This window comes from Choloepus didactylus, chromosome 17 (assembly GCF_015220235.1).
Source record: "Choloepus didactylus isolate mChoDid1 chromosome 17, mChoDid1.pri, whole genome shotgun sequence".
NCBI lineage: Eukaryota > Metazoa > Chordata > Mammalia > Pilosa > Megalonychidae > Choloepus > Choloepus didactylus.
In genome coordinates, this window is record NC_051323.1 from 27782656 (window position 1) to 27807426 (window position 24771).

Here is a 24771-nt window from a genome sequence, read left to right on the forward strand (position 1 = left end):
TTCCAGTTTCTATGTATGATATTATTCTTCTGAAACAGAAAAAATTGAAATTTTTTGATAGTTTTTTTTTCTGTGTTTGAAATTGTGCAATAATGCCGTCTTGAGGTAGATTAAGTAACAGTTACAAATTGAATGTGTTTCCTTTTTTCACGTACTCAGGTTGTGCAATGTTTATTTATAAATATGTAAGATTTCTTTCCTCCAACTTTTTATTTGGAAATTTAAAAAACATACAGAAAAATGAAAGAATAGAATATGGAACACTCATGTACACTTCACCTAGATTAACATTTTTCCATATTTGCTTTATCTGCATGTATGTATTTTTTAATGAAGCATTTGGAAGTAAATTGCATACTATATCATACTTCACTCCTAAATATTTAAATGTTATGTTCTGAGCATAAGGACTTTTCCCCATAATCACAATACCATTATTACATTTAAAAATTGACAATTTGAAAATACCATCTAACATCCAAACCATGTTTAAATTTTCCCAATTGTCCCGAGAATGTATTAGAGCACTGTTTTTTTGAACCAGGATCTAATCAAGGCTTACATATTGTTTTTATTTGTTGTCTCTTTATTTTCATCTGGACTAGTTTCCTACCTTTTAAAAAAATGACATTAACCTAAGTTTTCAGGCCAGATTTTTTGTAGAATGTGTCACATTCTCAGTTTGTCAGATTGTTTCCCCACATTGTGGTTTAACCTTACTATCCTATTTCCCTCTATTTCCTATAAACTGGAAGGTAGACCTAGAACAGCTATACTTAACCTTGGTTTCACAGACTCTGTAGGGTCCTGTGGTTAGAATTCAAGGAGTCTGTGAACTTTGGTGGGGAAAAAATTAAATATTTATTTTTAAATAATCTCTTAGTTGATCTCATTAGGTGACTTGCCCCTGCTTTCCCCAAGGAAACTTTGGTGATATGTGGAGACGTTTTTGGTTATCACAGCTGTGCAGGGGGTGCTAATGGCATTATGAGGGCTGCTGCCAAAGATCCTACAATGCAAGACAGCTCTCCATGACAGAATTATACAACTGAAAAAATGTCAGTAGTGCTGAGGCTGAAAAACCCTGCTCTAAATGAGCTGTAGCTTTTCCATTGATTATGAATATAGGAAACCCTCCACACGGGTACCACCAGTACCTGTAAGTTTCTACAATAGAAATCTCAGGTATTTTCATATCAAATTAAATTGTTGTGGGTATCTTGAAACAGCGTTTATTTCATTTATTGCTTTGAAATTAAGGCAGTTATTAGATTCACCTTAATCAAGAAGCAAGAATATTACTGTATTACAAACTTAAAAAGTATTTTGATAGCTATATTTTGCTATAATTGTTGTCATTGTAATCTTATATATTTTATTTTATGCATTTAAAAACATCATTCTAAGAAGGGATCTGTAAATATCACCAGGCTGCTAAAGGAATCCACAGGACAAAAAAAGGTTAAGGACCCCTGATCTAGAGGCTTGATTAGATTGGATTTAATATATTTGGTGAGAATACTTCATAGGTGATAAGTTGATTTCATATTCTATTTCCTGACACACATAATATCAAATTATCCTGCTATTATCAGTGATGTTATATTTGATGGCTTTGTTAAAGTGGTGACAGCCAGATATCTCCATTTTAGAAATAGGTTTTTTCCTTTGCACTGCTAATTGATCTGTGGGGGTGATCTTTTGGTACCATGTGAATTTTCTGTTCCTTATTAACCTTTCACCTAATAGCTTTAGCATATGTTGATTATTTTTGCTTGAATGTATTTTTTCTTTGGGGGTTATACAATGATGATTTTCTAATTTGGTCATTCCTCCTACATTTATTACCAGTTTCCTTTACCAGTCCCTACTCCTTTTTTTTTGTCATCTTTTTTCCCCTGTTAGTGTCACTGTGGATTTATGAATTCTTATTTATTCAGTATGTTACATACAATTATTTTTTAAATGTTTTCTTGTAGTTTTTATTCTAGTAACTATATGATCTAAAATTTCCCCTTTTAACCACATTCAGTATATAGATAACTGGCGTTATTAACATTCCCAGTGTTATGCTACCATCACCACCATCGATTTCCAAAACTTTACAGATAACCTAAATAGAAATTCTGTATGATTTAAGCATTAACTCCCCATTCCCTACCCCCAACCCAGCACCTAGTAACCTATATTCTAGATTCTGACTCTGTGAGTTTGCTTATTCTAATTATTTCATATCAGTGCGATCATAGAATATTTGTCCTTTTGTATCTGGCTTATTTCACTCAACATGATGTTTTCAGGGTTCATCCACGTTGTTACATGAATTAGAACTTCATTCCTTTTTACAGCACAATGATATTCCATTGTATGTGTATATCGCATTTTGTTTATCCATTGATTGGTTGATGGACACTTGAATTTCTTACATCTTTGGCAAGTGTGAATAATGCTGCTATGAATATTGGTGTGCAAATATTTGTCTGAGTTCCTGCTTTCAGTTCTTTTGGGTATACAGTGGTGCCTTGGTACTCGTTGTTAATTGGTTCCTGGAGGTGTGACGAGTACCAAAAATGAGTACCAACAAATTTTTCCTATCAGGAATAATGTAAATAAATTTAATGCATTCCCAAACCAAAGACAATGCACATTTTTAAGGCAATATGTAAAAGGATGTGGTTGTATATCATTACTTTACATGACAAATAAACCTAAAAATTAATAAATACTTAGATTAAATAAAATAAAAACTTCACTTTGCCTGTACTGAGAGGAGTCTGTGGCCTAATGGGATAGTGGGAGGAGAGCAGTGAGTAGGAGAGCTTACATGGGGTGTTGCTTGGAAGGAGAATCCTCCTCCAATAGAATACCGGGCACTTGCACTTCAAGTGTTCTTTCTCATTTCTGCCTTTTTTCAACTTGCACCACAGGCTCTGGCACACTCTTTGTCTCCACTAAGAACTTACCGAGTGAGGACTGCTTCTGTCTTTTCAGAATTTCTCGAAAATATGAAATTGTTTAGTCATTCAGTAAATTCACATTTTTGCTTGTCAGAGCTTTGGATGGTATATCTCCATAAAGTTTTGAATTTCTGCCCATTTTTCATACATTTCTTTTATCAAGGAACTCGGTATATCCTCCCTTATTTCCTCCTCACCTGAAGAAATCTCTTCAGGCACCTCTTGTTGCTGCTCCTTCTGTGGTTCCTGCAGCTCCTCACTGCTAAGCTCTTCATGATGTTCCTCCACTATCTCCTCAACATCAGCAGCATTGACCTCCAGACCCATTGATTGGCCCAAAGATACAATATCCTGCACAACTGTACTCTCTGTACCTGCAGGCTTAGGGTTAGCCTCGAACCCTTTCAAGTCTTTCTGCGTCACAGTTCTGCCCACAAGTTCTTCCATGCCAAATTCTTTGTCCTATAAGAGACTTCATTCCAGGTCTTATCAATAAGGTTAAGGCAGTGCAGGATATTGAAATGCTTCTTCCAGAATTCTGTGAAGGTCAACTGGATGTCAGAAGTGATCTCAAACACCTCTGGGAAAGTGCCTTGGTGTACAACTTTTTGAAGCTTGAAATGACCTGGTTCATGGGCTGGATGAGAGGAATAGTGTTGGGGGGCAGGAACCTTACAATGATGACGTTTTACTTTTTCCTTTCCCATTTGGACACCTTTATTTCTTTTTCTTGCCTAATTGCTCTGGCAAGAATTTCCAGTACCATGTTGAATAACAGTGGTGACTGTGGGCATCCTTGTCTTGTTCCTGATCTTAGAGGGAAAACTTTCAGTCTTTCACCATTAAGTAGGATTAAGTAGGTTTTTCATGTAAGCACTTTATCACGTTCAGGGAGTTCCCTTCTATTCCTAGTGTTCGAAGTGTTTTTATCTAGAAAGGGTGCTGGATTTTGTCATATGCCTTTTCTGCATCAATTAAGATGTGGTTTCCCCTTCATTCTGTTAATGTGGTTTATTACATTAATTGATTGTCTTATGTTCAACCAACCTTGCATACCGTGGATAAATTCCACTTGATCTGGTGTATAATTCTTAAATATGCTGTTGGATTCGGTTTGCTGGTATTCTCTTGAGGATTTTTGCATTTATATTCATAAGAGGTATTGGTCTTTAATTTTATTTTCTTGTGATATCTTTAGCTGGCTGTGGTATGAGGGTGATGTGGCCTTGAACGATGAGTTAGAGAGTGTTCCCTTTTCAATTATTTAGAAGAGTTTGAACAGAATAGGAGTTAAGCCTTCTTGGAATGTTTTGTAGAATTCCCTTGTGAAGCCATCTGGTCCTGGGCTTTTCTTTTGGGAAGTTTTCGAATACTGATTCAATCTCTTTAGTAGTGATTGGTTTGTTGAGATCTTCTATTTTGAGTCAGTGTAGGTCATTTGTGTTTCTCAGAATTTGTCCACTTTATATAGATTATCTAATTTATTGGCATAATAAATTAGATAGTCCTTTTTATTTCAGCAGGGTCAGTAGTAATGTCCCTCTTTTCATTTCTGGTTTTTGTTATTTGTATACCCTCTCTTTTTTTCTTAGTCAGTCTAGCTAAATGTTTGCTGATTTTATTGATCTTTTCAAAAAACCAGATTAAAAAAAAAATCTATTGTTTTTGTTTGTTCTCTATTTCATTTATCTCTGCTCTAATTTTTATTTCCTTCCTTCTGCTTGCTTATATTTCATATCTATGAGTTTACATGTTATAATTAGTTCATATCAGGAGAGCTGCAATATTTGTCTTTATGTGTCTGACTTATTTCACTCAATATAGTGGCCTCAGGGTTTCTTCATAAACCTATTTTTTTAAGACAATTTTGTTCACATACCATACATTCTGTCCTAAGTAAACAATCAGCGGTTCCCTGTATAGTCACATATTTGTGTATTCACCACCATCACCACTATCTATATAAGGACATCTCCATTTCTTCCACAAAGAAGGAGGAAGAGTCGAAGGTAGAGAGACAAAAGAAAAAGAAAAATGAGGAAAAAAAAATGACAGCTATGAAGCAACAAAAGGAAAGATAGAATTAAACTAAAATAGAATGAAGAGTCAGACAACATCACCAATGCAAAGAGTCCCATACCCCTCCCTTATGTCCCTCTCTTATAGGCATTTAGCTTTGGTATATTGCCTTTGTTACATTCAAGGACGCATAATACAATGTTTCTGTTAACTATAGTCTAGTTTGCATTGATTGTATTTTTCCCCCAATCCCACCTTGCAGGGTTGACATTCCTTTGTTCTCCCTCATGTAAAAACATATTTGTACATTTTGTCACAGTTATTGAGCACCCTAGGTTTCACTGAGTTATGCAGTCCCAGTCTTTTATCTTTCCTCTTTCCTGCTGGTGTCCCACATGTTCCTAACCTTCCACTTTCAACCATACTCACAGTCATCTTTGTTCAGTGTACTTACATTACTGTGCTACCATCACCCAAAATTGTGTTCCTAGCCTTTCATTCCTGTCTTTTCCTGTATGTCTTTAATGCTCCCTTTAGTATTTCCTATAGAGCAGGTATCTTGTTCACAAACTGTCATTGTCTGTCAGAGAATATTTTAAACTTTCCCTCATATTTGAAGGACAGTTTTGCCAGATATAAGATTCTTGGTTGGTGGTTTTTCTCTTTCAGTATTTTAAATATATTGCACCACTTCCTTCTTGTCTCCATGGTTTCTACTGAGAAATCCACATATAGTCTTATCCAGCTTCCTTTGTATGTGATGGATCGCTTTTCTCTTGCTGCTTTCAGGATTCTCTCTTTGTCTTTGACCTTTGATAATCTGATTATTAAGTGTCTTGGCATAGGTCTATTCAGATCTGTTCTGTTTGGGGTATGCTGCCCTTCTTGGATCTGTAATTTTATGTCTTTCATAAGAGATGGGAAAGTTGCATTGATTATTTCTTCTATTATAGCTTCTGCCCCTTTTCCCTTCTCTTCGCCTTCTGAGACACCCATGACACATACATTCATGCGTTTCATGTTGTCATTCAGTTCCCCAAGGCGTTACTCATATTTTCCCATTCTTTTCCCTATCTGTTCTTTTCTGTTTAGGCTTTCAGGGGTCTTGTTCTCCAGTTCCTGAGTGTTTTCTTCTGCCTCTTGAGATCTGCTATTGTATGTCTCTATTGTGTCTTTTATCTCTTGTGTTGTGTCTTTCGTTTCCATAGATTCTGCCAGTTTTTTCAAACTTTCAATTTCTACCTTATGGTCGTCCCGTGTTTTCATTATGCTCTTCATCTCTTTTGTATATCTTCCCTAAACTTGTTGAATTGATTTAGCATTAGTTTCAATTCCTGTATCTCAGTTAAGTGTAAATTTGTACCTTTGGCTGGGCCATATCTTTGTTTTTCTTAGTGTAGGTTGTAGTTTTCTGTTGTCAGGTTTTCCCAGACCAGAGCAGGCTCAGGTCTCAGAAGGCCAATATTCAGTATCAGGTTTCCTTGACAGTATGTCTTAGAAGATTGTCACGTCCTGTGAGGCCTCTAGCTGCTGTACTTTTCCTAACCTGCCCAGCAGGTGGTGTTTGTCAACCTGTCTTTCCTGACTGGTGTAAGGAGGTGTGGCCTCCTTAGTTTCTGTTTTGGCTGTTTTCCCTCAGGCTCTAGGGTCTGGTTCTGAATGGAAGGCCAGTAGTAGAGCTGGGCACCACCTCCTTCCTCTTGGGGAAAATACACTCCCTGGGGAGTTATCATCTGCATTTGAATGGGTTCTTTGTCTCTCTGACTCTGCTATCTCCACTGCTGTCTGGGTCAGAGTGCTGCAAACTGAAAATGGCTGAGGTTTTCTCCACTGAGCCACTCAGGCTGAGAGAGAGAAAAAGGGACAGAAAGCCCCCTTTCAGAGCCAGTCCATGTACCCCTAGTTTTACTTGGCCAGAAGTAACACCTGGTCTTCTGGGCTCCCTCTCCTGGGACAGTGGAGTCTTCTGGTTCTTTAAGGTCAGTCATCACTAAAAGCCTCTGTCTTCTTGTTGGGGATTTGTAGCTTGTATTGAGCAGTCCACATTTGTTAATGGAAACCCCAGTTGGAGTTGGACTGAGGTGTATTTGCTTGTTCAGAGAGTGCTGCTCTCTTCCACAGTGAGGTTTTGCCATTCGGCCTGCCGTGGGGGGGATGGGCCTCCTGGCATGATTCTGGAGCTTTTACTTACAGATTTTGTGCTGCGATTTCAGGCATTCCTCCCAATCCAGGTTGGTGTACAATGTGTGGACAGTCACGGTTGTTCCCCAGCAGTTATTCTGATTATTTACTGGTTGTTCCTGGTTGTTTTAGTTGTTCCAGGGGACTAACTAACTTCTGCTCCTCTCTATGCCACCATCTTTCTGCCAATCCCCAAGTATGTCTCTTTGTTTTTAAGTTAAAGGATTTCTTTATATATTCTGGAAATTAAACTTTTGCTGGATATGTGGTTTCCAAATATTTTCTCCCATTGTGTAGGTTTTTGTTTTACTTTTATGATAAAGTCCTTTGAGGCACAAAAATTTTTAGTTTTGTTGAGTCCCCATTTATCTATTTTTTGTTGTTGCTGATTGTGCTTTGGGTATAAAATCTAAGAAATCATGGCCAGTACATGGTCCTGAAGATGCTACGTTCTCTTCTAGGAGTTTGATAGTTCCGACTTTTATATTTAGGTCTTTAATCCATTTTGAGTTGATTTTTGTACATGGTGTGAGGTACGTGCCCTCCTACTTTTTTTTTTTTTTTAAACTAATGGAGACCCACATTTTCCAGCACCATTTGTTAAAGAGACTATTCCTTCCCAATTGAGTGGTCTTTGTGCCCTTGTCAAAAATCAGTTGGCCGTAAATGTGAGGGTTGATTCTGAGCTCTCGGTTTGATTCCATTGGTCTATATGTCTGTCCTTGTGTCAGTACCATGCTGCTTTGTAGTAAGTTTTAAAAGGGGAAGTGTGAGTCTTTCAACTTCATTTTCTTTTTCATGATGTCTTTTGCTATTTAAGGCCCTGTACCCTTCCATATAAATTTCATGATTGGCTTTTCCATTTCTTCAAAGAAGGTTGTTGAAATTTTGATTGGTATTGCGTTGACTGTAAATTGCTTTGGGTAGGATTGACACCTTAACAGCATTTAATTTTCCAATCCATGAATGTGGAATGCCATTTGATTTATTTAGATCTTTTTAAAATTTCTTTTAGCCATGCTGTGTGGTTTTCTGTGTGCAAGTCCTTTACATCCTTGGTTAGAGTTATTTCTAGATTCTTTTAGTTGCTATTGTAAATGGAATTTTTTTTCTTGACTTCTTCTGTTGTTCATTGCTTGTGTGAAGAAGCACTTATTTTTGAGTATTGATCTCATACCTCACCACTTTGCTGATTTCCTTTATTAGCTCTGAGAGTTTTATTGTGGATTTTTCAGTATTTTCTGTATATAGGATCATGTCATCTGCAAATAGTTTTTTGTTTGTTCTCTATTTCATTTATCTCTGCTCTCATTTTTATTTCCTTCTTTCTGCTTCCTTTGGGTTTAGTTTGCTTTTCTTTTTCTTATTCTTTCAGTTTTGAGGCTAGCTCTCTGAATTGAATTCTTTCTTCTTTAACGTAAGCATTTAGATAAATTTGCCTCTCAGTATTGCTTTTGCTGCATCTCGTAAGTTTTGGTATGCTGTTTTCCTTTTCTTTCACCTCAAGATATTTCCTAATTCCCTTGTGATTTTTTCTTTAACGCATTGATTAACAGTATGCTTCTTAATGTCCATATATTTGTGGTTTTTCCATTTATCCATCTGTTGATGATTTCTAACTTCATTCTGTTGTGGTCAGAGAAGAAACATTGTATGATTTCAATATTTTTTAATTTATTAATACGTGTTTTGTAATCTGAGATATAGTCTATCTTGGAGAATGAGCCATATACAGTCGAGAAAAATGTACATTTTGTCGTTGGGTCAAGTGTTCTATATATGTCTGCTATGTCTTGTTGGTTTAGAGTATCATTTGAATCTTACATTTCCTTATTTATCTTTTGCCTAGATGTTCTTCCATTATTGAAAGTGGCGTTTTGAAGTCTCCTGCTATGAATGTAGAACCATCAATTTTTCCCTTCAAATCTGTCAGTGTTACGCTTCGTATATTTTGGCCTGTGCTGTTGGGTGCATAAATATATATAATTGTTACATCTTCGTGTTGAATTGACCTCTTTATTAGTGTATAATGACTGAGTGTATAATGACTGATTTTGCCCCTCGTAACTGTTTTTGACTTAAAGCCTCTTTTATCTTATATTGATATAGCTACCCTAGGTCTCTTTTGATTATTACTTACATGATGTATATTTTTTCTCATCATTTCACTTTTAACCTACTTGTATCCTTGAATTTAAGGTGAGTTTCTTGCAAACAGCATACAGTTGGGTCATGCTTGTTATTTTTTTTAATTCATATTTATTGACGTATATTCACATACCATGCAGTTCATACATAACAAAGTGTACATTCAGTTATTTACAGTACCATTATATAGTTGTGCATTCATCACTAAAATTAATTTTTGACATTTTCGTTACCACACACACAAAAATAATAAGGGAGAAAATTAAAGTGGAAAAGAACAATTAAAATAAAAAAGATCACTGGGGAGTACCTTTTTCTCCTTCATTTTATTTTATTTTTTTACCCTACCTTTTCTACGTTTTTCTACTCATCCATCCATAATTGGACAAAGGAGAGTGTGGGCCATATGGCTTTCCCAATCACATTGTCACCCCTCATAAGCTACATTTTTATACAATCGTCTTCAAGATTCATGGGTTCTGGGTTGTAGTTTGATAGTTTCACGTATTTACTGCTAGCTATTCCAATTCATTAGAACCTAAAAAGGTTGTCTATATTGTGCGTAAGAATGCCCACCAGAGTGACCTCTCGGCTCCTTTTGGAATCTCTCTGCCACTGAAGCTTATTTCATTCCTTTCACATCCCCCTTTTGGTCAAGAAGATGTTTTCCATCCCGTGATGCCGGGTCTAGATTCCTCCCCAGGAGGCATATCCTATGTTGCCAGGGGTATTCGCTCCCCTTGGTGTCAGATCCCATGTAGTCGGGAGGGCAGTGATTTCACCTGTCAAGTTGGCTTAGCTAGATAGAGAGGTCCACATCTGAGCAACAAAGAGGCATTTGGGAGGAGGCTCTTAGGCACAATTGTAGGGAGGCCTAGCCTCTCCTTTGCAGCAATAGTCTTCCGAAGGGCAAGTCCTGTGGTAGAAGTCTCAGCCCATCCAACCACCAGTCCCCTATGTCTGTGAGCACATCAGGAACCATCAAGGTGGGGGGAGCACAACACCCCTGCATTCTCCACCAGCTCCTCAAGGGGGCTCTGCATATTCTTTTCATTGTTTTTTTTTTTCAATTAAATTTTTTTTTAAATCAACTGCATAAAAAAAATTTTTTAATTCAATTAAAAAAACATTTCAAACCATAACAAGGGAGTCCAACATGTTCCTCCTCTACCCCAAGAAAATAACCCAATATAGCAACATTTCTGTGAACTTGTTCCCACCACACCCACCAGAAATTAACAAACCATAGTCATTCGTGGGCATTCCCAGAACGTTAAACTCACCCACAATAGCTTATCTGTTCTTACTGGGTTATCGTTCCCCCTTCACCAGTTGATCTCTATCGCTAGTTCCCCTACATTCTACATTATAAACCATTTATTTTAGGAGTGTGCTGTTTAACTTCCAGGTGTTTGTGAATTTTCTAAGTCTCTGATGGTTCTTGACTTCTAATTGTATTTCATTGTGGTCAGACAATGTGCTTTGAATAATTTCAATTTTTAAAAATTTATTGAGGCTTGTTTTATATCCCAGCATATGATCTATTCTGGATAAATTTCCATGGTCACTAGAGAAGAATGTGTATCCTGGTGATTTGGGATGTAATGTTCTATATATGTCTGTTAAATCAAATTCATTTATCCGATTGTTTAGGTTTTCAGTTTCCTTATTGGTCTTCTGTCTGGTTCATCTGTCTATAGGAGAGAGTGATGTGTTGAAGTCTCCCACCATTATTGTGGAAGCATCCATTGCTTCCTTTAGTTTTGCCAGTGTTTCTCTCATGTATTTGGTGGCACCATGATTGGGTGCATAAACATTTATGATTGTTATTTCTTCTTGTTGAATTGCCCCTTTTATTAGTATGTAGTGGCCTTCTTTGTCTCTCATAACGTCCTTGCATTTAAACTCTATTTTATCTGAGATTAATATTGCTTCTCCTGCTTTCTTTTGCCTGTAGCTTGCATGAAATATTTTTTACCATCCTTTCACTTTCAATTTCTTTGTGTCCCTGTGTCTAAGATGAGTCTCTTGTATGCAACATACTGATGGTTCAGATTTTTTGATCCATTCTGCCAATCTGCATCTTTTAATTGGGGAGTTTAATCCATTCACATGCAATGTTATTACTATGAAGGCATTTCTTGAACCAGCCATCGTTTCCTTTGGTTTATGTTTGTCAGATATATTTTTTCCCTCTCTCTCTTATTGTCCTTTAATGAACCAATATCACTTCTCTTTAGTACTGAACCTTTCTCCATATCTCTCTCTCCTTTCTTTGTTTCTGTGTCGGTAGGGCTCCCTTTAGTATCTGAAGTAGGGCAGGTCTTTTATTAGCAAAATCTCTCAGGATTTGTTTGTGAAAAATTTAAGCTCTCCCTCAAATTTGAAGGAGAGCTTTGCTGGATAAAGTATTCTTGGTTGGAAATTTTTCTCTCTCAGAATTTTAAATATGTCATGCCACTGCCTTCTCGCCTCCATGGTGGCTGCTGAATAGTCACTACTTAGTGTTATGCTGTTTCCTTTGTATGTGGTTAATTGCTTTTCTCTTGCTGCTTTCACAACTTGCTCCTTCTCTTCCATATTTGACAGTCCAATCAGAATATGTCTCTGAGTGGGTTTATTTGGATTTGTTCTATTTGGAGTTTGCTGGGCAATTATGCTTTGTGTATTTATATTGTGTAGAAGGTTTGGGAAGTTTTCGCCAACAATTTCTTTGAATACTTTTTTTAGACCTTTACCCTTCTCTTCCCCTTCTGGGCCACCAATGAGTCTTATATTTGGACGTTTTATTTTATCTATCATATCCCTGAGGTCCATTTTGATTTTTTTTTATTTTTTCCTCAATTCTTTCTTTTGTTCTTTCATTTTCCATTCTGTGGCCCTCGAGGTCGCTGATTCGTTGTTCACCTTCCTCTAGTCTTGTACTATGAGTATCCAGAATCTTTTTAATTTGGCCGACAGTTTCTTTTATTTCTGTAAGATCATCTGTTTTTTTATTTACTCTTGCAATTTCTTCTTTATCGTCTTCTAGGGTCTTCTTCATGTCCTTTATATCCTGTGCCATGCTCTCGTTGATTGTCTTTAGTTCTTTGATTAATTGCTTCAAGTACTGTGTCTCCTCTGATCTTTTGATTTGGGTGTTTGGGTTTGGGTTCTCCATATTGTCTGTTTTTATCATTTGCTTTAAAATTTTCTGTTGTTTTTGGCCTGTTGGCATTTGCTTTACTTGTTAGGGTTCTTTTAGGATATGTAGGTTTATTCAAAGCCTAATCTCTGATTTGTCAGATCTACAGCTTGGTGGGATACCTTTTCTCTAAACAGCAGATGGCGTCCGTGAGTCACTATTCCCCTCAAGTCAGTTCTCCACTACTTTGTCTTTGTGGTGTGTGAGGATCTGATTCTTTTGGCATCCAAATGGTGCACCAAGTTTGGGTGTGTTGTTGGTACTGTCCACCCTGAATGTAGGGCATGTGTCTGAGTGGTTAGGGAATGAGGGAAGCTTTAATAATCAAACCTCCCAGGTGTTCCCAGAGATTTAAGGCTGTTGCAAGAGTCTAAACCTTCATTTCAGTCTCTCCACAGATTGTCTCGGCTGCTGTCCCACAAGCTGTACCCTTCTAGGGCCTCTGCTGAGGGAAGGTTGTGCTACGTCACAAGTGCGCGCTGTCCCTTAAGGGAAGTTCTGGGCTGCTGGGCCGTGTAGGTGCGTTCCCAGCCTGCTATAAGGATGGCTCTATGGGATGCGTTAATTTCCCCCTCTTTGCATAGCTCTGCCTTCCTAGCTCCGGGACAGTTAGCTGTGGGTGAGCAAAAGGCTGTTGTCCATGCCCAATATTGTGGTGTTTGTGCATGGTGCTGAAAACACTTTCTGTCACACTGGGTTTTTTGGCGCAGCTATGGGCTGTGGCTCTGGCGCCAGGCAGGAGCGTTCCCAGCTCGCCGGGAAGATGGCTGCAAGAGGTGTGGTTATTTTCCCCTTCTGGGTAACCTCTGCCCCCCTAGCTCCAAGACAATTAGCAGCGGGTTTGCGAAAGGCTATCTTGCATGCCAGATTGAGGCATTCGCGCAGCCCGTTCCTGCCACGCTTCACTGTGCAGTTCTCGCCGTATCTGCAGCTGCTTTTGCATTTTTTAAAAAAGAACTTGTCTGCCTCCGAACGCCAACCCATGTTTTCCCCACACTGCAGCGTGGCTCCTGGACATTCAGCAGGCTTACTTGCTCATTTCAGAACGCAGACTCCCGGTTTCACCAAGTACCCGTTCCCTGTGGTTTTAGCAGACCTTGTCCAGCTGGTGCATCGCAGGAACTGGTGTTCTGGGTCACTTTCTGGGTTTTATCTAGTATTTTTCATGGACGTGTTTTTTTGCTCTGTCTCTCCTAGCTGCCATCTTAGGTTCTCTCTGAGTCATGCTTTTTTATCCATTCTGCCAGTCTTGCCTTTGACTGGAGAGTTTAATCATTTACATGTAAAGTCACTACTAATAATACAGTACTTTCCTCTACCGTATTGCTATTTAGTCTTTGTAAGTCAAATCTTTTCCTTTTTTGTCCCTTGTTTCTTCCACTGATGTCTGCTTTTATGTATTTTATTTGTTTTGTGTTGTACCATATTGAGTGTCTTCTATTTTTCTATTTTCTATCTGGATAAATTTTTTGTATATTTTCTTTGTTGTTGTCAAGGGGTTAAAATTTAACGTCTTAATTATTTAACAGTCATAGATGGTTTGATATCAACTTGACTTCCATAGCATACATACACACATTTCATATTCCCCTCCATCCTCACACCTTTTTGTATGCTAGTTACCTCTTGTATCTTTGTACATTGTATGTCCAAAACTACATTTATCATTACATTTTATGTGTTACTAAGGAAATAAACAAAACACTACAATAATACTGGCATTTATAATTACCAAAACTGTTCTTTTACCAGGTCCTTATTTCTTTATGCTGCTTTGAAACCCTGTCTGGTTTCCTTTCATTTCAGTCTGAAGAACTCCCTTTAGCATTGCTTGTAGGGCAGGTCTAGTAGTGATGAACTCCCTCAGCTTTTGTTTATTTGGAAATATCTTAATTTCACCCCTCATGTTTGAAAGAAAGTCTCTTTGCATATAAAATTTTTGGTTGGCAGTTGTTTTCTTTCAGCACTGTAGGTATTTCAGTGTACTACCTTCTTGCCTCCATGGTTTCTGTAGAGAAATTTGCACCCAGTGTGATTGGGACTCCCTTGTACATAACACATTGCTTTTCTCTTGCAGCTTTCAGAATTCTTTCTTTGTCCTTTGCATTCGATGGTGTAATCAATATAGAAACGGGTTATATTTTTCTTCTTGTATATCTTGTTTGTTCTCTGGGCTACTTGGATGTGCATATCATGTCTTTTGCTAAAATTGGGAAGTTCTTTGTTGTTATTTCTTTGAATATTCCTTCTGCCTCCTTATCTCTTTCTTTTCCTTCTGGGAATCCTATTATTTGTATATAGGTATACTTGATGGTGTCCCAGAGGTGTCTTATGCTAATTTAACTTTTTGAATTCTTTTTTCTTTCTGCTTCCTCGCCCAACTCATTTCGATTGTCTTGTCTTCAGGTTTGCTGATTCTTTCTTCTGCCAGCTCCAATCTGCTCTTCAAACCCTCCTGGGAATTTTTCATTTCAGTTATTGTGGGCTTCATCTTGGTTCCTTTTTAAAATTTCTATTTCTTTCCTAAAATTCTTGTATTGTTCATTCTTTGTCTTCCTGATATCCTTTTCTTTCTCTATATTTTCCTTCATCATCTTGAGCATTTTTAAGATCATTTTAAAAGTCTTTGGAATGTCCACATTCTGGTCTTCTTCATTGGTGTTTTCTGGATTTTTATCCTCTTTCTTTGGATGGGCCATCATTTCCTGTTTCATTGTCTTTGTACTCTTTTGTTGAACACTGTACATTTTAATATCTTAGAAGGTTAACTCTGGGATATTCCCCAAGATATCTGTGTCTTAATTTTTTTCAATCAACTGGCAGTGGGACAGAGATTTTCTTGAGCTTCAGTACTCCTATCAGTAAGGTCTGCCCAAGGTGAATGCAGCGTGCAGATTCCTCATTATCTTTCCTGGGCTCGTACAGTTGTTTTGCAGTTACCCTTTTTATAGGAGTTTGAGGTGCCCTCTGTTTCCCAGCAGACAGACCTCTGTCTCCTTGGTTTTAAAGCAGGCAAGCCTTTGTCCCAGGCTGTCAGACTGTGTATTTTCTGTCTTTGTCTAAAGTCGCTTTTGCCTGGAGGGCAAATTCTGGGAGGGGGGCATGTTGGAGAGGAGTTTCCCAAGTTGGTCTTTCCCCATCAAACAGGGCCAGGGACCATGAAGGGGGTACGGACTGACCCCAGAGTGTCCCGGGGAAGGATCAGGAAGTATTCCAGGAACTTCTTTCATAGCTCCCTAAAGCTGAACTTTCTTGATCTGCCCATCAAATGCAGTCTTGAACTTGTCCCCATAGTCCTGAAGAAGTATATAGTGTTTAAGTCTCTTCCACCACCACCTTTGTCTGGGGTGGGTTAGAGTAATGGCTGCCCTCCGACCGAGGCCTCCAGCGATCTGAAGTTGTTAATCAGAAGCTGAAATCAGCCATTGGCTGTGTCCACCTCTGGTCTTGGGGAAGAGGATTTTTACATCCGTTTCTTTCACCATCAAGCTAGCCAGGGGCTGGACACCACAGCAGCCTGCTGCAAGAGTTGGGGATGGGCATTGGTATTGGCCACAATTTACTGGACTTCACTATAGTTTACCAGCCTCTTCCTCCTGTTCTTCTCTTGTTGCTGTACAGTGTTCTCCTGGCCTCCAGAGTTCAAAATAGTTCTTTCAGACAGTTCCTGCCTGTTTAATAGTTGTTCTAGTGGAAGGACTGAATCCTGGAGCTAACTGTGCTACCATCTTCTCACACTCACCCCCCCCACCATTTATTTTCTAATTTTTGTTTTGCTGGCCAGACAGACTTATCCTTTCCTTACACTGAAGACTTCTTATCAAGATGTGTCATCATTTCTGTTCTTTAGCCTTTCAATGAAAGATTAGCTCTTTGCTGAAATTGTTTGGTTCAGAGACCATGTGGATTTGCTGTATTTGTTTATACATCTATGCCTTATGAATAAATCCATCATTTATTCAGTGATTGCATTTGTAAAATGTCTTTGTTATAGGTGTTATGGGGTTATTAATACAAATTGTGGTATTAATGGAGAGATCTTAATTAACTCAGGATGGTGAAGGGAATGGAGAGGCAAATGGTTGAAAATTGGGGTCCCCTAGTTTTATATAATCCCTTTATAAATAGAGATTTTCTTTCTTCTCATAAGGAAAATGAGAAGTATAGGGGAAAGAAAACTTGATTTGCTTCCTAATTCAGAATTTTTATGGAGTAAATAAGGTGTGTTTCCTCCCAGTTCTCTTCCCGTCTTCCTCCCCTTCCCCCTACCAATATAGAAATATCTTACAGGAGTCTAGAAATGTCCATACACATGTCTCCATCTCTCTGAGCCTGTCTAGTTTACTAAGGTAGCGCTTAGAATTTCCTTTTCCTGTAAAAACAGAACAAAACATAAAGGTAAATAGAATAAATTAAATCATAGTTTGCTATTGTTGGAATCAACATCTCCCTTATCTGACATCAAGCAGGGTACATTCTACATAAATACATTTCTAGATATCTGAAGCTTACCTCTTTAAGGGTTAAAATATGTTTATTTTAACCATTTTATTGTGTAGAAATGAACAAACATTATATAAACTCAACCTTGAGTTTAGGATTGTCTTTACCAAACACTATTGAATTCTGTGTTACACGTTTCCTATCTTTTATATATTTGCACTCTCTTAAATATGCATATGTGTTTATACAGAAACATCCCTATCCTTAATGTATAGGAATATAAATGTAACAGGCTGTGATGCCTTTCAAACCAAGATCCTGATTCATTTTCCCAAATGTCATTTTGTCATAGTAGTCTTTTGTCCCCAAACTTTTAATGGCTCCTTTTAGAACCAACTACAGTCATACCATTTTCTGTGTGTGTGTGTGTGTGTGTGTGTGTGTGTGTGTGTGTGTAAATATAATTGATTTGTGAGTACTTCCCAATACAAACATTTTGCTATAGCCGAGACAGCTTCCACACCATTTTACGATGATTCCATGTCCCTTAACCTTTGCTCAAGCAGTTACAGTACACTTTTCATTGAGTAAGTTATTTATCTTTGTGCATTTTCTTTACAACTTGTTTATTCTTATCTTATGCTCTCAGCAAATGGTGTGATTGATTGTGTTGCCTTTGCATTGGAAGTACTGAGATAAATCTTCAAGGAAGTCTGGCTGGGAAATACAGGTTTTAGCCTTCCAGCAAACTAGAAGGGAATTGGAGTTGATGAACTACTGTGAACTAAATTAGTTTGTCCTGTCCCATAAGTTCTTCCAACATTTACTAAAAAATGTCAACATAAGATAACTCATGTTTTGCTTACAGACATTTGTCTTGGTTACTTAATGCAATTGCAAACTCCTTGAAGAATGATACAATTATAATTTAATATAATGACAATCACATAGTAATAATCATAATGATAGTAGCTGACTTACAGACACTAAGTTTGAGGCAGGCATTATTTTAAATGCTTTACATTCATTCCCTTAATTCTCACAATATGTTTATAAGATGGGATCTCTTATCTTCATTTTACAATGATGAAAGGCTCACAAAGGTTAAGTAATTTCCTCAAAGTTATACTGCCTGTGAGTGAAGCTAGGATATGAACCCAAGCAATCACACTTCAAAAATGTAGGCACTTTTCTATTTTGCTATAATGCATACTTCCTGTATGAATGGAGTGTTTTCATCTTTAATATATATAAAGCATAGCCTTAGTATGTGTTCGTAGTTTGGATAAAAGACTAAGTAGTATGTTTCAGTTCGGGGAGAATTTTTTTTTTTTAAACAGGACGGATAACGTTTAGTGAACTAAATATTATGAACCACTCCCACAGCAAATATTCAAACTGTGTACTTGTACTTTGATTTTGAAAAATGCTTGTGATTTTGAAAGAAAATTTGTAGCATGCCTGATACTTAGAGATGAATTTGATTTGTATTAAATGATTTGATTATTATTTGTTTCTTAACTCATTTTCAGTTGTGTGGTGATTTTATGCAATGGCTTCAAGCCACAGTTCTTCACCAGTGCCTCAAGGAAGCAGCAGTGATGTTTTCCTTAAAAAAGAGGTAGATCCAACAAAACACATTCGACCTGTACAGTCACTGCCAGATGTGTGCCCCAAGGAACCCACAGGTAATGCTTTATTTTTATAGAGGATTTGTATTATCTTTAAATGAGTAGTGAGGTTTCATATTCTTATTTTAAAGAGTAAATTTTATGATGTTTAAACTATTAAAATATAAATAATTTGTCTATCTGTGAAGATCTGGAAACAGGTTGATTGGGAAGTTGGAATATTTGTCTTTTCATGCATTTCCATAAAAGAAGTTACTTACATAAACTGAAAAAAAAGAGTGTTGAAAATGAAGCTATAGATGAAAAACTGTTTAGTTAAATGTAGTGTATTTTTCTTTCTTCTATGGTTACTGCCACAGCAGCATTCATGTCATTAATTATAAACCAAACAAAGAGTACTGGAGCCAGAAATGTCTGCCGTAATACAATAGAAAAAAGCCCTGAAAAAATTGGAGGTATTAAAGGATAGACAATATACAATAGAAGATAGCGGAGTTTTAATGTCAAAAAAATTATAAGAGAAATTGTATATTAAGGAAGGGCATTAATAAAAGACTATTTCTTAGGCAGAGCAAGATGGTGGCATAGAAGGGTGTGGAATTTAGTTAGTCCTCTAGAGCAACTGGTAAATAGCCAGGAACGACTAGAAGATAGTCTGGAACAACTGTTGGGGGACATCTGTGACTGGACACACATCATACACCAGCCTCGAATGGATGGAACGGCTGAGATCGCAGCATAGAACTGTTAAGTAAAGCTCTCAAACTGCAGAGATTCCCCCCACCCCCCAGCATGGCAGACTGAGCTGAAACATTCCCTGTGGAAAAAAGAAGTAGGCTATCTGGAGCGAGGGAAAGTAACTCAACCAAGCTCTAACTGTGATTTTAATTAACAAATTTGGACTACTGAGTACAACCTACAAGTACAGATAAAACCCAGAACAACCAAGAAAGGAACCTGAGGTTCCTCCCAGCACAGAAGAGACAGGGCTAACAGAAAAAATATATATATATTTAAATAAATAAAAACAGAGGCTTTTGGAGACAGCTGAGCGCAGAATGGCTGTGTCGCAAGCAGAGGGGCACAGAGAACTCGGTACCAACACCGGTCGACCAGCGAAACTGGGGGCCTGGCTCTGAAAAGGGGCTCTCTCCCTTTTCCTTTTTTTTTTTTCCCCTCCCATTCCAAACAGCTCATTATAGAAAGCCTCGGGCATTTTCAATTATCAGCCCTGACCCAAGCACGGATGGAGTTAACAGAGTCAGAGAGAAAAGGAGGAATTCAAGAGTAGAAGATAACTCCCTAAAGGGTGTATCTTCCCTAAGAAAAGGGGAGTGGGGCCCAGCTCACATGGCTGCCCTCCCTCAGAGAACTCAGACCCCAGGGCCTGTGGGGTAGGACAGAAACAACTTAAGCTTGGCTTCTGACACCCTCTGGCCATGACAGGGTCTGCTGAGAATTAAAGAGACTACACTTTTTTACCAGTGGGGAGCTGGGGGCTGACAAGCACCACCTGCTGGGTAGGATAGGAAAAGCACAGAATCTAGAGGCCTCACAGGAAAGTCTGACAATCTCCAGGGTCTCACCCTCAGGGAAACCTGATACTGAATTCAGCCTCCTCCTGAAATCTGGGTACGTCTAGTATGGAGAAATTTGATTGGGATAATCAAGGAAACCAAATGCCTAGACAACAAAAAATTATAAATCACACCAGGAAAAATAAAGAGATGGCCCAGTCAAAGGAACATACTTACACTTAAACTGAGATACAGGAATTGAAACAACTAATTATTAACCAAAAAATCTCCTAAGTCAGTTCAAAAATAAAATCAATGAGATGAGGGAAGATATGGTAAAAGAAATGAAGGATATAAAGAAGACTTTAGGTGAAAATAACTCAGAAGTTTGAAAAACAACTGGCAGAATATATGGGAATGAGAGGCACAATACAAGAGACAAAAAACACAATGGAGACATAAAACAGCAGATTTGAAGAGGCAGAAGAAAAGATTCATGAATTGGGGGAAAGGACATCTGAAATCCTACACACCAAAGAACAGATAGGGGAAAGAATCCAAAAATATGAGCAGCGTCTCAGAGAATTGAATGATAACATTAAGCACATGAATGTATATGTCATGGGTGTCCCAGAAGGAGAAGAGAAGGGAAAAGGGGGCAGAAACAATAATGGAGGAAATAATCACTGACAATTTCCCATCTCTTATAAAAGACATAAAGTTATAGATCCAAGAAGCACAGCATACCCCAAACAGAATAGATCCGAATAGACCTATGCCAAGACACTTAATCAGATTATCAACCGGTAGAGCAGGTATCTTGTTCACAAACTCTCTCAGTGTCTGTTTGAGAATATTTTAAACTCTTCCTCATTTTTCAAGGACAGTTTTGCTGGATATAGAGTTCTTGGGTGGCAGTTTTTCTCTTTCAGTATCTTAAATAGATCATACCACTGCCTTCTTGTTTCCATGGTTTCTGCTGAGAAATCCGCATATAGTCTTACCGAGCTTCCCTTGTAGGTGATGGATCACTTTTCTCTTGCTGCTTTTAGAATTTTCTGTTTTTGACACTTGATAATCTGATTAAGTGTCTTGGCATAGGTCTATTCGGATCTATTCTGTTTGGGGTATGCTGTGCTTCTTGGATCTATAATTTTATGTCCTTTATAAGAGATGGGAAATTGTCAGTGATTATTTCCTCCACTATTGTTTCTGCCCCCTTTTCCCTTCTCTTCTTCTTCTGGGACACCCATGACATGTACATTCATGTGCTTAATGTTGTCATTCAATTCCCTGAGATGCTACAGACAGGAAAATACAGGAGAGAGATGTTTGGAGGACAATATTGGGTGATGGTAGCACAGTAATGTAAGTACACTGAACAAAGATGACTGAGAGTACAGTTGAAAGAGGAAGGTTAGGGGCATGGAGGACACCAGAAGGAAAGATAGAAGATAAAGACTGGGACTGTGTAACTTAGTGAAACCTACAGTAATCAATGATTGTCTTTAAATATACAAATATGTTTTTACATGAGGGAGAATAAATGAATGTCAGCTTTGCAAGGTGTTAAAAATGGAGTGGTATTGGGGAAAAAATACAGTCAATGCGACTGAGAGTCTATAGTTAAGAGTAACATTGTAATATGCTTCCATTAACTGTAACAAAGGCAATATACCAAAGCTGAATGCCTATAAGAGGGGTATATAAGGGAGGGGTATGGGATTCTTGGCATTAGTGTTGTTGTCTGCTTTTTTATTGTATTTTATTTTAATTTTATTTTTTCTTTTGTTTCTTTTTAGTTGTCATTTTTTCTTTTTTTTTTTTACCTTTTTTTTTTTTTTTGCCTCTCCCCATTTTTTTTGTGGAAGAACTGGAAATGTCCTTAAATAGATAGTGGTGGTCAATGCATAACTGTGATTATACAGGGAACTATTGATTGTTTACTTATGATGGAATGTATGGTGTGTGAATAAAACCATCTAAAAAATAAACAGAGAGATACAAGTGCTGGAGAAAATGTAGAGAAAGGGATGTACCCGATCGCCATTGGAGTGTAGTGCAGTGGTTCCACAGGAAGCTAAGCATGGGGTTGCTAAGCATGGGGTTGCCGTATGGTCTTGCAACTTAGTTATTAGGTGTGTACTTGGAAGAACTGAAAAGGGGGACATGAATAGACATTTGCACAGTGGGGTTTATGGTGTCAGTATTCATGATTTGCAGTGGATGGAGGTGGCCTAAGGATACATTGACTGGTAAATGGAATGGTGAACTGTGATGTAGACATACAATGGAATATTGAGCTGCTACAAGAAGGAGTGAAGGGACATTGAGGACAGTATGTTGAGTGGAATAAGCCAGAAATGGAAAGAAAAACATTATAATGCTTCAGTAATGTGGACTAACTATAATGTGCAAACTCTGAGAATTGAGTCTGAGAGCATAGGTTATCAGGGGAAGACTTACTGTAAAGTTTCCTAGATTGTAAGCTCTTCCAGCAGTTGCATCTGTTCCTGAGTTGTAATGGTTATCTCTAAATTCTGAGATGTTGAGCTCTTTGGGTATAACCTGGTTGGTTCCTGTAACTTTGGGTATCTGTATGACACCTGAGACTCAGAGCCAGAGTTCAGCAGCTATGAATGTCAGCATTACCCAATGTAGCAAATGTTAAGGAGTCTGAAAAAAGAGATCAGACTTCAATTAGAGATATGAATGAAATGGCCTTGTTTAGAACTAAGACAAATCAGACTAAAGGATAAAGGATGATAGCGACAGTGTTTTTAAAACTTCAACCTCCGTGTGAGACCAAAGGAAGAGAAGTATATTGGGTGCAAAATCTATATTGTTTGTAACACACTATACGATTTAACGTGTATGGTCAGTTTATTCAAACAACATAATTACATGGAACATTGAATAGGGAGTGAAATCTTGTCAGTTTGTATAGGTTGGTGTGAAGCCCTAATACATCCCAGAGTAATTTGGGCAGAGAATAATATATTTGTGGAGTCCCCTTAAGGGACCAGGGGGAAATGTGGAAATATTAAGTTTCCCCATTTGAGGAATTGAAGATATTCTCACAAGTGTTGGGGCTACCAATTTAGAAGGTCAAGCCCTTAGTCTTGTGGCTTACTTTTATGGGGTTTGTTGCTGTGAAAGAGGGGCTAAGCCTACTTGGAAATGTGCCTAAGAGACTCTTTTGTTGCTCAGATGTGGCCTTTCTCTCTGCACCAACTCTGCAGGTAAACTCACTGCCCTCTCCCCTTTGTGGGGCATGGCTCCCAGGGGTATAAATCTCCCTGGCAACATGGGGCATGACTTGCAGGGATGAGCTTGGCCCTAGTATCAAGCGATTGAGAGAGCCTTTTGGACCAAATGGGGAAAAAAAATGAAACAAAATAAGTTTCAGTGGCTGAGAGATCTCAGATGAAGTTGAGAGGTCATTCCAGAGTTTATTCTTATGCATTATACAGATATCCCTTTTTAGTTTGTAGTGTATTGGACTAGCTAGAAAGAATTCCTGAAACTGTTGAACTGCAACCCAGTAGGTTTTATTCTTCAAGGCGATTGTATAAGTGTGTAGCTTACTCTGTGTGACTGTATGATTGTGAAAACTTTGTGGCTTCCACTCCCTTTATAAAGTATATGGACAGATGAATAGATGGATGGGGACAAAAAGTGGATGAATGATAGGGAGGGATTGGAGGTGTGGGATGTTTTGGGTGTTCTTTCTTTAACTTTTATTCTTATCCTTTTTTGTGTGTGATAATGAAAATGTTCAAGAACTGTGATAATGAATACACGAGTATATAATGGTATTGTGAACAATTGATTATACACCATGGATGACTGTATGGTATGTGAATATATCTCAATAAAACTGAATTTAAAAAAAATGAAAGACTATTTCTTCACTGTTCTCCCCACCTGCAACTGTAACTCTCAAATTTTGTGTATCCTTTATCTTGTGCATGTCTGCCTACCACACTGCCACCCTTCATCCTCTGCCTTGGCAGTTAATTCTGGAAGCTGAAGACAACTTAATTAGATTAGTTTTATGAAAGCATTTGTTATTGAAGAAAGAGTTTAGTTTGTTTGTTTATAGTAGAATATAAGCATTTTTAGTTTCCTAGGATGTACTTTCAAACATAGACCCAACTTTAAAGAATTATCTTGTTTACTTTTTGCAGGTGATTCAAATAGTTTATGTGTTGCTCCATCTCTAGTTACAGATCAACATAGATGGACTGTTTATCATTCCAAAGTAAATCTCCCAGCAGCATTAAATGATCCTCGGTTAGCAAAAAGAGAATCTGACTTCTTTACAAAAACATGGGGATTGGACTTTGTGGACACTGAAGTCATACCTTCATTCTACCTCCCACAGATCAGCAAGGAACATTTTACAGTGTATCAACAGGAAATCTCTCAGGTAATGTCCGGTCTTGAAGTTAGTCAGCAATAGTCAGAAAGATTTTTTGTTTGACTTATTTTAGATTTTTGAGTAGATTTTCTTTGATGTAGTATCCTTTCTGTTTATGTAAATTCTGCTGTCCTTGGTTGTATTTAATTCTTTGCTTGGTTATATTAAATACATTTCTCTTGCTTATTGTAATGATTTTTCAGAATTATACATTCTTAATAGTGCTAAGAGTCAACATGAAACCCACCCTACCTACCAAGGAGAAAAT

The 24771-nt window shown here is 37.8% G+C and overlaps 1 protein-coding gene across 6 annotated transcripts in view; it reads left to right on the plus strand.

Annotated features, from left to right (window-relative positions):
* Positions 1-24771, plus strand: part of VPS54 (VPS54 subunit of GARP complex) — a 152413-nt gene that overhangs the window by 32982 nt on the left and 94660 nt on the right. For 4 of the 6 annotated variants that reach the window (XR_005212355.1, XM_037806851.1, XM_037806852.1 and 1 more), the window contains exons 2-3: positions 18465-18620; positions 24271-24512. Coding sequence is in view for 5 of the 6 variants with exons in the window: in XM_037806851.1 (XP_037662779.1) it covers positions 18485-18620; positions 24271-24512 (378 nt within the window). In the remaining variant the exon portion in view is untranslated. Of the gene's footprint in view, positions 1-18464; positions 18621-24270; positions 24513-24771 lie in introns of those variants that run through there. The other 2 variants (XM_037806853.1, XM_037806855.1) reach the window with 2 other exon arrangements.